At 44.5% G+C, this 13,722-nt stretch overlaps 1 protein-coding gene across 1 annotated transcript in view; it reads right to left on the reverse strand.

The window, feature by feature from the left end:
* LOC138249532 (interleukin-18 receptor 1-like) overlaps nucleotides 1-13,722 on the reverse strand; it is a 267,639-nt gene that overhangs the window by 24,523 nt on the left and 229,394 nt on the right. Inside the window, exon 5 of the mRNA XM_069203482.1 lies at nucleotides 12,975-13,157. Coding sequence (XP_069059583.1) covers nucleotides 12,975-13,157 — 183 coding nt within the window. The remainder of the gene's footprint in view (nucleotides 1-12,974; nucleotides 13,158-13,722) is intronic.

Here is a 13,722-nt window from a genome sequence, read left to right on the forward strand (position 1 = left end):
AGGTTTGGGGTGTTCCGGTTGTCTGTTGCGGCTGAAACAGGTTGCAGTTCCGGCAGGAAAAAGGTCAGTGGGCATCCTTAGGAGATGCAGTGCAGCAGGGGCTGAGAAGTCTGGTGTTAAGGGGGAGGAGGGTCTTGGCGTCATAATGAACAGTGGCCAGGGAATGGCTCATCGAAGATCCAGGGTTTCTGGGGCTGTGCCCGGTCCAGGCACCGACGGGTGCAGACGTGCTTGTCTTTGGTGCACCTACTGCACACAGACGCCATTTAGAAGGGGAGGGAGGTGGATGGGTCAGCACAGCTGGGAGGTGGAAGGGTGAGAAAAGTGCTTTGTGGGGGCAGTGGGCGGGGCTGCAGGGGCAGCCGCACGCAGGATGGAGTGGGGAGCAGAAAGATAAGATAATAAGAGAAGAGATAGAAAAAAGAAAAATAAAAAAATTACGTCAAAACAGAGGTAAAGGCAGAAGTAAAAAGGAGGAGTAAGGAGAGACAGAAGATACTTACTTGTGGATGGCCACTAGGCCACCAGGGATGAGGCACAGGCAGGAGCCCGCGGGTGGAGGAGAGCCTCGAACTGAGTCAGGCAGACTCCAAGTTCATTTCCTAAGCCAGACGCAGCAGCAGCAGGAGGAGATGGGGAGGGCAATTGTGTATTCTATGATTTTGCCCCATGTCAAACATCAGCTCAGAAGCCTCTATAGTTAAGCCAGTGGGCCCAGATTTTATCATATTTCTTAGTACTGCACCTGCCTTTGTAGATTTCCTGTTCGGCCAGTTGACACCAGTCTGTGTTATGTTTCCAGTCACAGATTTATGGGGGTTTGCTTACCCCCTATGCTTTAGCTATATCCCTCTTGGCCACCCCCACTGCTAGTCTCAGCCATGTTGTTTGGTGTCCGGGCCATTTTTCTTCCCCCATGATATTTAGGATAAGCCACCTTGCTTCTAATGGCACCTCTAGGCCAGTTACTTGGGTCATCTCCGTTACTACGTGGAACCTGAAGCCTTGACTGATTCGGCAGCTCCATGTGGTGTGAAGGAAAGTCCCCACCTGACCACAGCCCCTGCTGCATGAATTAGAGTCGCTCTGACCCATGTGATGTAAGATGGATCTGGAATACTATGACCTATGTAGGAGTTGTATAAGGCAAAACTGGGCCTGGATTGCCACCTCCTCGTCTTCTATGGGGCCCATATCTCCTACCCAGGCTTCTCAAAGTGTGTGCAAAGGATCCGGGGTATTATTCAATATCTTTTTATAGATCACTGATACTGCCTTGCCTGGGAGTGGTTACAGCAGCAATCTGTCCTCTAACGAATACACATCTGGGAGTGACTCCCCTTCCTTTATGTGTCATCGGAGTGCATGACTTAACTGTATATATTGATATCTCTCCGAGTCTTCCATATTGAACTCAATACAGAGTTCTTCAAAGGAGACAATGCTCTCATTCCTCTACAGTTCTCCCTGTCGCTCTATGGCAATAAGATCCCATCTATTAAAAGCCCCAAACCCCCCCAGTTTATGCAACTCGCCCAATTGGTGGCTATCCCAAAGTGGGGTTGTATTCGTCAGTGTGTTCTCCCATCCTAATAATTTTGTTACCTCTCTCCAGTCTCGAACCACGGCTAGTGTCTGGGGGGGAGGAACCAGTCTTTCTTTTCCTAGTATACAGTATTACAGGGCATCCCCTTTCTCCCATTTCGGTTCTATCTATCCTGAATGCTGGTTCTGAACTGTCAGTAAATACCCACTCACTCACTGTGGCTAACTGGAATTCCCAATAGTATGCCCGGATATCCGGGATTGCCAATCCTCCCTCAAAAACTCCTCTCTGAAGATTATTAAGGGCAATGCGTGAGCTACCCCCATCCCACAAGAGGAAACACAGTTCACTGTAGATTTTGTATTGTATTGTATTGTATTGTATTGTATTGTAATACTATTTATATGGCGCTTACTACCCCTGACGAGGCGCTGAAGCTCTTTTCGGCGAGTAGCATGCTACTCCGGAACCCAAAAGGAATTAGTGGTGGATTAGTATATGGAAATATGAGTACAGATGTAATATTATTATGAGTTCATTTGAGACGCGTATATGTGAGTTTGTTAGCTGGAATAACTGGAGTAATAGAGGGGTGGAGGAGGGAAGAATCCAGAAGTGTTACTTGGGAGTTTATAGTAATAGGATTTAGGCTTGGGATGAGTAAAGGGGGGATGGAGGAGTGAAGAGTCTGTGGAAAGGATTAGGGAGATCATATTAGCAGGAGGGGTTTTGGGTGAGTTAAAGGTGAGATGAATGAGGGAGAATTTCGTAGGGTTGTTTGGGAGATCATTGTAGTAAACTGAGGTTTGGGTGAGTTAGATGTGGAAGAGGAGGGAAGAGTTTAGGCAGGGTTATTTAGGAGATGAAAGTAGTAGAATGGATTTGGGATGAGTCAGAGTGGGAATGGAGGATAGACTGATAGAGACATGACAGATGGTGATGGGTAGACAAAGTAAAGCTTATTTAAATTTACATATATATATATATATTTATATATATTTATTTATATATATATATATATATATACACACTGTTGATCATTATTTTTGTTTAATTTATTTATTCTTTATTATTATTATTATAAATATATATGTATACATTTTTATTTATTTATTTATAATTTGAATTTTATTTATAGATTTTATTTTATTTTTATTTAAGGTCAAACCTTTAACTAGCCTGCATGCTCACCAAAAGGTTTCAGATGTATAAACCATTTAATACTTGATGGCTCTTTAAAAATCTTTGAGAACATGTGTGGAGAATACCAAATTGACCCCAACCAATTCTGCTACTACCTACATCTTGAAAACTGTTTGAACAGTAAACTAGGCACATTACCATTCAATTAGACCAGGGGTCTCCAACCGGTAGCTCACGAGACCCCCTGAGTAGATCGCACAGTAGCACCTCAATCTGGTAGCCCAGTAACAGTATTAAAAAATAGAGGTTTTTTTTTTAAGGCTACATTGGCCGCTTGCACCCAAACCAGCTGCTCAGATTGGCTTAACTCATCATGTAAATTAGGTGGGACATATGCTGAACATATATTTATTGTCCGGCTATTCCAGGTGCCAGTCTGCGTTACAAAACGGCTCAAGGGGTCAGCCCATACGTGCCCTGGAATGAATGGTGTGGAAGTTTTAAGTAGGATCCCCACTTCCCTTGAGTTAGATGCAAATCCCGCATGTGCCAGTAAAGAGTATCCCATTTGGTTTAGTGCCTATGGTTGTTACCTTTCAAGAGGGTCTTGTGAAGTAGAGCTAAATGGGGCATGGCGTCTAAGAAACTGCAGGACTAAGGTACGTTTAATCTTATTGATGAGTCCATTGACATTCTATGTCATGGCCTCTAGCTGCGCTCGGTTATTTGTCTCCTTAGCATGAGTGTCTGTGCTCCGAGCCCCACCCGCTGGCATGTCTAAGAGGCACGGTTTTCCTCCCTTTCCTAAACCCAGTGCCCACCCCTCAATATAGCAAATTTGATCTGAGCTAAATACTGTAAAAGTCAACAACAATAAACATTTCCCAGTACAACCCCCCACCTTGCGGCCCTGTGTCATAGGCTTAGAACTGCCCATCCCCCCAACCTGCAGAGCACCTGTCGCTGCTTTTCAAACAAACTGTGCAAAAGGTTGGCTTGCTCTGCCAATGGTGACCAACAGATAATTACTGTCATATAAACCCCTCTGATGTGGCAGTCTGTAGGCATCTAGCAAGTTTCTCTAATAAGGGAGTTTAATAACAGCACTGTATCTGGAAGGCAATACAGCCTTCATTCAAACATGCCCGCCGAGTCTCTCCAGACCCCCCCCACCACATGTCTTATAATTTTTACTCAAGCTTCTAGGGTAACTCGTAGCCTCTTTCTGTTTCCGCAGTATCAGTGTGTTCCACTGGCTGTGTAGAAGGATCATTCAGTCTTCCAGCGTCAGTCACAGTCATTTCTCTTCACCTCTCCATGTTGGGGTTGTCTGGCTTTCCTCCAGCCTTCCAACCAATCCCACACCTCCTCAGGCTGGATGAAGAACCAGGATTTGCCCCCTGACCAGTTCCGTTGTCTATCATCTCTGCCTCGATCCTCTCCAGACTGCCAGGGAGGGAGGAGGTAGGGCAGGGACCCCCAGCCCAGTTCCCATCGGTTCCACCTCCAGTGCCTCACCGCCACCTCAGGCCCGACCGAGCAGGCTAAGGCTGTGCCAATGCCACCTGTGTCCTGGGCCCTCCCCTCGGACCACGTGTAGTCCGCTAAGTTTGTCTGGTATTATACAGCCCGTTTGGGGGGGGGTTCCACCACTACTCCTAGGCCATATCTCACGGGAAGTCAGGCCTCTGATCTCCCTTAATCAGGATGTCCGCTCACCTCACATGTTGAAGGGCCATCTAAGCCACCACTTCGAGGTCTGTCTCTCAGGCCCAGTCACTTCTTCTGCTGCCGGGTCCTGCTCCGTCTCTCTTTCTCGATCTCCTCTGGGCTGTTTAGAGTGGAGGGAGGCCACAAACTGCAGTTGCCGCCGGTGCCACCTTCAGCCTTCACCAGCCACCCCGGTCTGGTTTTGCAGGCCCAGGCCGCTCCTCCTCCGTCCGGATCTTCGGTCTCTATCGGTCAAGCTGTTGCCTCCACACCGGGACCGGGAGTCATGCTCGCATCAGTCGGGCCAGCCCCTGGCTGCGGCCTCTTCATGCTCCTATCTCCATCCCGGCACGCATCCACAGCCACTGCTCGCATGGTCCAGAATTCAGTGCAGGCAGGGGAGATGGCTTCCTCCTCCACCCCCGCAGCTTCTCCAGTCACAGGTGTCAGTCTATGCCCTCAGATGCCTATGGATTGAGGCCAGGTGGTGGGGTTTTAGGATTTAGAGTCGCTGCGCTTTGTTAAAGTCCGGCCATCTTGTTGAGAGATAAGCCACGCCCCCCCACTGCATGAAGTTTTTGGTCTAAGATACACTCTGATTTGAAATATTGTTGTACAACAGATCATAAGTTTGAGGCTTAATCTTCACAGTCCAGAAGGCAAAACCTTTGAACATGCTTCCTGCTCACATAAGTAACATTCAAGATTAGTTGACCTTTCACAAAGAACCAAAGTCATAACTGTTGTCATATGATTGTATCACATTCACTGGCATTCAACAAAGACATGACTTCTCTATAAAGTTGGTTACTGGCGCAGTCAGTGCCAAACCTGAGCAACAGACCTACAGTGCAACAATATTAGCCTTCTTACTGCTAATCAATTAAAAGATAAACAGCTCCAAGATGTTTTGTTCATCACAGTGACAATCCTCGCGTAACAAATCAACAAGTAAGTATCAGAATACTCCCTTTACCTCTTGTAGCTGCATTTGATGTCCATTGGGCTGTGACTAGAGCATATGTGTAACCTAAACACAGTGTACCAATGTATACACATATTCCGTCTTTCATAATATTCTACATAGTGCAAGCTCAACTTTTTCAGGACTTCCTAAGGACAAGCTGTGTGTCCCTCTTAGCTGTAAAGACCACTTACTGTGCTATGATTGGAGCATATCTGTGAGTTTCACAAATATCACATATACACAATAAGGACATGTCACACCTTGCTAGACTGCAACCCATGCCTCCACCGGTTTGCTTTGATCGAAAGGAATGTTGCCTCTTTACAAGTTTTCATTCAGCTGCACGATGTTCTACTCTGAGGAAAGCAACTGGATCTCCTGTACAGGAATTAACCTATAGAGCAGACCAAGACTTACACAGAAACCACACCAAGCCCAAACTTTCCACTGAAGTATGCACTATCTAAATTTCTCCACAGGTCAATAATAGGATACTTAAGTCAGATTATTAGTACAAAATAAATAACAGTCACACACACACGCGTCTGATACTGCATGTGCTGTCCTCACGTCATTTCTTACATTGGGACCACGTCTATTTATGAATGCAGAGGCAACCTCATTTCGTATCTGTGGTCTCTATGAACAAAATGTTATAGAAACATGACTGTAGGCAACCTATATTTTTCTGCTGTTGACTTGTTTGACATTTTTTTTGTCTGATCTTCTGGCATCTTGACATCTGGGCCTCTGTCGCCTAAAACTGAAATCCCAGTTGGAAGTAACCTTGACTTAAAATGAAAACCAATATTGTTGTGAAACTGGCCTAATGTGACACTTTGTTAAGCCATAACGTGCACATAAGGTATGCACAGTTGCAGAAGAATCATATCTCAGATATGTTTGCAGATGTTTTTCCCACGTACCTCCACAGAAAACGGTTATGTGTGCTTAAGCAGCACTTATGGAGGTGCAATGCTGCAGCAGTGTGTGAAAAATGAAACTGTTTTATCAAACAGCGGTCACTTTAAAACTTTAACATGTCGGCTATACATGTCCAAACAGTTGCGCGCAGCTGAGAGAACAGTGCATTGTAAGGAGTGGCATTTTGTCTTATCTCGTTTGGCAGTAAATAACTAAAACACTCCTATTCTGCAGATGTAGCTATGTAAGTATGGTTAATCCAATGTAAACCTTTGATTATATCTAAGCGCCATAAATGAGTTTTATAAAGAATCATGTTTCATAATCTATCTATTGTGATTTACTATGATAATATCGAGAGCTAAATATTAACCATTGTTGACTGAACAATGTTGGCTGCCCACTTATGGTGAAGATAAGTAGATGTGGTGCAAGAATAATATATCTAAACTGAGCAGTACGTTTACTTTGAAACTAAGTCAAAAGTCAGTACGCTACTGTCAACAAAACAGCATGTCAATGTTCTTGATCTCAATATGTTGTGACATCAGCCTCCAGTGTTGGCAGTATCTTGTAGCGCACTTGGAATTGCTCTAATTCCTAAATCAGTATCTCATTAATATGGTGGTCCGAATTCCCAGCTTCATAGTAACAAATGCACAGGACCAAACTCTTACGCCCAATGACTAAACCAGGGTACAACAAAAGATCAACAAAAGGGGTTCGTGTGTCTATTTCAAACATCCCCATGTAGTTAGAATCCAATAATACAATAAAGTCTTTCTGAGTGCTGTTGGTGGCGGCAGAAGGTGGCATTCAATCTAGTCAGGGCAGGAGCCCTTTAAACTTTCATCAGCGCGGGACGCGCTGTTGGTGGCGGCAGCCAATCCAGTTAGGGCAAGAGCCCTTTAAACTTTCTCCAGCGCTCCTGCCTCGCGGGACGCGCTGTTGGTGGCGGCAGGAGGCGGCATTCAATCTAGTCAGGGCAGGAGCCCTTTAAACTTTCATCAGCGCGGGACGCGCTGTTGGTGGCGGCAGGAGGCGGCAGCCAATCCAGTTATGGCAGGAGCCCTTTAAACTTTCTCCAGCGCTCCCTCATCGTCCAAAAGAGGCTGGGCTGGGCCACCCCTCTTTCGCTTACAGTAAGGAGTGACTGCCCAAATCCATTTCATTTACCTGATACATATTTTGGTGTCTCTTTTTTTGCTGCTAGTGGACTTTTAAAAGTCTATTTAGTACCATCTTGTGTGTTGCCCCGCTGCTGCATTGTTCTCAGCATTGTGAATATGGGCAGGAAAAAAGGAGCCCTATCTGGGCCTCGGGGGGGGGCGGCAGCAGCAGACAGGGCTATGGCGCCACCACATTAGACTCCTTTCTTGCAAGAGCGGTTGGGGTTGTTACTAAAGAAATTGATTTGGCAGAGAGGAGGTTATCCATGGAATTGGAAGATTGGCACCAGGCCCCTACAGAAAACGGCCCTTGTGAGGCCGTGGCTGTGGAGGTGGACTTTCTGGGGATAGGGCAAGGTGCTGGTATGGCTGATACTGAGCCTGTTCAGGCTGAGCCAACAGAGGATTTGGGGTCCCATGGCCTCTCTAGAAGAAATAAAAGACTTCTATTGTCTTCTCCCCCGGCCTGTCCTGTGGAAAATTGTAGCCCTCCCCTGAGGAAAAGAAAAGCCTTAAAAAAACTGATACCAAAGACAAAAACACCTCTCCTGGAGCTCCCTAAGGGTGGGAGCAGTGATTTTTCACCTTGTCAGCACTTTGGGCACGACACAACTAATATACTGACTAAATTTCGGGAGATTATTCAGGAGCTTTTGTCTCCCGTAGTGGCGAAATTGTCTGCCATAGAAAAAACAGTATCCCTGATTTGTGCGCAAGGAGGTCAAGGAAGCCAGGGTGTTGGTAGAAGTGGGGCCTTGATGAGGCATCCCTGTGCCAGTAAGGAGTTGCCCTTCCCAGAGGTAGCCGCAGGACTCTTGGGGCCCATGGAAAAATCATCCCACCTTTTGGTGAATCCTGTCAATAATGAGGGTCAGGGTGCCTGTGCTGAAACTGCTTCGACTGCACCAACCCCTTCATTGAGGCCAGAGAGGCCAGTTTATATGTCTAGCTGCATTAAGCAGCCAGATACGGACTCTGTGGCAGCTGGGGGGGGTGGCCAACTGCTGTCTGGAAATGACAATCTGAACCAGCCAACGGCCAGGCCTTCCCCGGCTTGCTTGGATCTCCCCCCTGCATGTGCCCCCTTCGTGGTAGTGCTGACGAATGTGCCTGCTCTTGTTTATGGGGCAACTGAGTCTACAAACCAACTCATAAATAAGGTTGGACATTGGCTGAGCAAAAATTGTGACTTTTCATGTAAGGACTTCAAGGATATCCTGTTTGCCAGAAGAATTGGGTGGGTTGGTCCTAAAAACAAGATGGGGAAGGACGACTGTATTATTATAAATGTCAGATACCCCGCCTTGACTAAAAGGCTTCTCTCTAGCCATCGCTCTCCTGTCCCTAGTGCAGGTTCTATGGGTATGGTTCCCTTGGGCTATTTCTATGATCACATGCGAGCGTGTACTGGGGTCTCTTCTGGATCTGGTAGGAACCCCCCCCTGGGTCAATTCAGCCTGCAGGCACATAGTAGAAAAACCAACAGCAACGTATCCCTGGAAGGGGTGCATTGACAATGCGCTAAGGCACTGGCTATACAAGAAGAGGTACCCCCACAGTGTAATCTTATCTCATGGAATATTGCTGGCTATGACACTAAGCTATCTGATCAAGCATGGGTTGGGTGTGTGGCTAACTATGATGTTATCATGCTTCAGGAAACTTGGTCGACGGGACTGGCTGTGTGGGATGGGTATGACAGATGTGCAATTCCAGCCGTACAGTCTCTTGGTGGTCGCTCAAAAGGTGGCCTGGTTACTCTAATTCGCCTCTCTAAGATAGTGGGTGCTTTCCAAATTAACTGTAACCATCAAGGTATATTGCTGGTAAGGGTACTCTTCTCCAATCATTTTAATGTATTATTGGTCAACTTTTATAATGCTGTGTGGGATATGGGGTGCCAAATTGGGCCCTGTTCTCCATTCTTAAGATTTTGCAATATAGAATGGAGAAGGTGGGATTGGAATTTCGTGCCATCATCTCTGGGGACTTTAATGCCAAGTTGGGCCGGTCCAGTACTGTGGTTAATCCCTTCATCCGTGACTGCGAGGTCTATTCAGCGCTGCGTCCGCAGGACTCCAGAGGCAGAGATCTACTAAAGGAACTCGGGGAGATGGGCCTCTTGAATTTCTATGATATTGAAGCAGTAGGCACTCACCAACTTCCAACCTATGTCGGAAGAGGGTCTGGATCCACTATCGACTATATTTTTGTGTCCCCTCCTATGAGAGACTTGGTGATGGGAGGTAAAGTGTTAGGCGAATGCTTTAGCGATCTCTATTTCACTGCTGGATGCCTCTGTGAAGATTCTGGGACGGATTATCCTAGGGCGTCTGGAGGCCTGGATGATAGGAAATGATATTTTAAGTCGGGAACAGTATGTCTTCAGGGAAGGTCTTGGTACGCAAGAGCAGTGTCTCAATTTACTGATGATAATCAACAAATACACGCAGGCCAGGAAAGGTACCCTTTATCTTGCTTTTATGGACCTCAGCTGTGCTTTTGATAAAGTGAACCGGTCTTTATCATGGGAGAGGCTAATTCAGTTAGGGTTGGACCCTATTATTGTAGAGCTTCTCCGATATCTCCATTCAGGGACAGTAGCAAATGTGAGGGTGGGCCCAAATGGGGAATGTTCGGAGGCATTCGAGCTTTCAAGGGGTGTGCGCCAGGGGTGTGTCTTGGCCCCTACCTTGTTCCTTCTATATACTAATGGACTGACAGATTTTCTGATGGAACACTGCAGGGATGTCCCGAAGGTGAAGGGTATTGATATCCCTGTGCTGACGTATGCGGATGACGCGGTCCTTATGGCCCGCACGATGAATGGTCTCTGAGAATTAGTTAGAGCTTATGTTGTCTTTATGTCAGCATTGGGGCTGGAGGTCAATTTTAAGAAGTCGCACTTTATGGTTTGTGGTAAACCTATGAGCAGGGTTGGGGAGCTAAGGGTGGAGGATCAAGTTATTAGCAGAGTCCACGAGTTCCCATACTTAGGGGTCATTTTTGATGAGAAAGGATCTTGGAAACCCTGTACTGCCAGAAGGATTGTGCTTTTTCATGCAACAGTTGGTGCAACCTTTGACTTCGCGGCTAGGGTAGGTAGCAAACCAATCAAACCCCTGCTTGAAATCTTTAGGCGGAAATGCCTACCTGTCCTTCTGTATGGTTCAGCACTTTGGGGGTTTAGGGATACCCGAGCCCTTATGGTGGAAGAAAATCGTTTCTGTAGAAGGCTTCTGGGTGTTGGTCAAAATATTCCTGGATTTTGCCTCCACCTGGAACTGGACCTTGAGTATGTACAGGACACTACCCAGCTGGCTCCCCTTTTGTTATGGATTTCAGTTTGGAGTAACGAACATGCCTCTCTTAATAGGGATATCCTAAGGGATTGTTTGGCCTGCAACCATGTAAAACATATCCCCTGGTTGTCGCACATAAGGAAGATGGCACATGACCTGGGGCGGCCTGAATTGTTTGATTATCCCGAAGACCTAACTAGCTACGATAAGAAATGGGTTAAGGATAACTATCAGAGAATCCAGGAGACCAAGAGGGAGGGGGAGGCTCTAAGGAAAAAATCGATCAGGGAATTTACTATGCTAAAGATGTGGGTGGGTCCTGAGCAATATCTTTTAGAAATCAAGGATGTGAGGGAAAGGTCTCTCATAACTCGATTTCGCTTGGGGATCATTAGAAGTAATTTGTGCTTCCCCCTAGGTCAGTATGGGGAGAAATGTATTAGACCCTGCCCCTGTGATGGGGTGTCCCATCAGACTTTGATCAATTTTACACTGTTCTGTGTATTCTATGCTCCATTTAGAACCCGATTCCTACTACCGCTCCTTAGGCCCAAGGGTTTTGTGCAATACCATCCGGCTTTCATGTGGCTGCAAATGGCCTCATATGTACTGGTATGGAAGGGCCTGGGATCATTTCTGAAGGGAGCTACTACTTGGTGCAAAAATGTAGAATGTTTAGAATGATCTCATTTATTTTTCTTCAGTTTTTTATGAATGAGGTTTTTATCTTCTTTTGTTTTTTATTTTATATTTTAATTTTATTTTTATTTTATTTTATTATTATTTTTTTTTTAAATATATATATATATATTTATATGTACATGTTTTTATGATGGGTGCTTTTATTATACATGGTTTTTATTGGTATTCTTATAATGTTTTGATGATTATGTGTTGTTTTGGATGAATTTTTTTATACCGAATAAAGCTTCTTCTTCTCTTCTTCTCTTTCTGAGTGCAATACCATGACTGCTTGTGGTTATTCGGCAAATAGATGTTATGTTGGTTACAATGGTGCAGACGCTGCAGTTCTAATAGGTGTCGTGCAGTGAGCAATAAAATAGAGAATATATATACAGTGGGGTCGTCAACCAATCTTTGAAGTTAAACAGTACAGTGTTAATTCTCATTTTTGTGCAGAGTTTTTTCATACATAGACAATCGCTATTTCAGTGTTGATGTTTCGACTCACATCCTAATTCCAGTGGGTTTCAAAACTTGATGCCTGGCACAACACCTCAAAGCTGTGTACATCCTTCACAAGATGAGGACTGTTAAACTGTGATGCCCCAATGTCAGCTCATCAACAATAACTTAACTAAAAACTAGTCCAGACTCAATTCAGGTTGCCATTAGAAGCGGAACTCTATCAGCGCATCCTGCCACATAACCTGGAAGCCCTTGCCGGGACAGGAGGATGTGCTAAGGTTCATCTCTGTAGTGCTTGCACAAATTGCCAATCCTACCCAAAAATGGATCTTCAGCAGATACCTTCTTTGGGATTCTTCTGCTCAATACATTTGACGGTTACCCCTTGCTTGGTCTACCTCCGTTACAGGTCAGTCACAGATGGTACCCGTGTTCTAGTTCTCCATAATTTGTGGCTCGGATCAAGCTTTTGCCTTCCTTCCTAACATTGCGAGTCAGTATCAGAGTGTACACAGGTCCAGGTCAACCTATTCTATTGACTTAGGTTGATTGTGTCTTCACACTGTTTCCAATTCTGATACCTACATTTGATTTCCTTCATTTCAGTCACTACTTGTTATTCCTTTAAACTAAATTGTTTTGGGATTTGTATCTTACCTGTGTTGTTGTTTTGTTGCTGTTCTGGCTGAATCACATGCAATGTTCTATCATGTAACCCTTCATGTTTGTACCAAAGTTTAGCAACAGATTCCAGTGTAAACATGTTCTTTATGTCGCATAAAATTGTGAGATATTGTGTATTTGCTAAAGTATTATTTACACACACATATAATTTAATTGCATCAGCCAACTGCTAATAAAGCTTCCTCTACATAAAGCACTTCAATGCTGTTTTACACTACTCTGACTCGTCAACAACTTCCCTTCTATTTAACATGTTTATTAATCATTGCACGCCCTATTTGCATCATTTTATTATAATTAACACATGCTCATTTCTTTTTTGATCTTAAAGCGCATCATTCTAAATGAAAGATAACGTTTTGAGTTGCTACTTTTCTTACCTCCACCAGGCATAACATCCCTCTCAAATATACACAACTTGTATCCAAAATGCTCTTCCAGGGTATGGGATAGAACGTCCAATGCAAACTTTCTTTCAGCTTCAGCATCAATCTTTGAATATTTTAGATAAGATACATAAGCATCGTACTCTTTTCCATCTGAAAGATAAATACCAGGCTTTTCTCATTAAAGTCACATTCCTTTTTCACATGCCTACCTAATATTCATATTGTCAAGTGAATGAATAAATACCACACAATATATTTCTATACCTGTACACATCATATAGTTGTAAAAGGGTTCCTAAATCTAATGAAAGTTATGCAGTGGGATTAATTGTAAGTTACTTTCACTGGAAATATGTCAACAACGCTAAACAAAAGTGCACACAAATTCAGCATGCATGTAGTGTGCCACTCCCTTCAAAGTTTTCTCTTGATTTGATGATTTTTTGTCCAGCCAATTTATTTGTTCTTTACCAAAAAAAAGGGGGGTATTTAGATGTCAGTAGGCATCCTGCCAATCTGAAAGGTAAATGGAGGAGTGGTCTCTGTTCCAACACATAAAATGGCTGAAAACAAAAAATCATTGAACCAAGAAAAGACTCTGAATGGAGTAACACACTACATACATGCTTCATTTTGTGTACTTTGATGTAGCATTGTTGACACCTTCACTGTAAGGAAATGCCTTCCTTGGCATGGTTACCCCCTGACTTTTTGCCTTTTGTTGATGCCAGTTATGATT

This window comes from Pleurodeles waltl, chromosome 8 (genome assembly GCF_031143425.1).
Source record: "Pleurodeles waltl isolate 20211129_DDA chromosome 8, aPleWal1.hap1.20221129, whole genome shotgun sequence".
NCBI lineage: Eukaryota > Metazoa > Chordata > Amphibia > Caudata > Salamandridae > Pleurodeles > Pleurodeles waltl.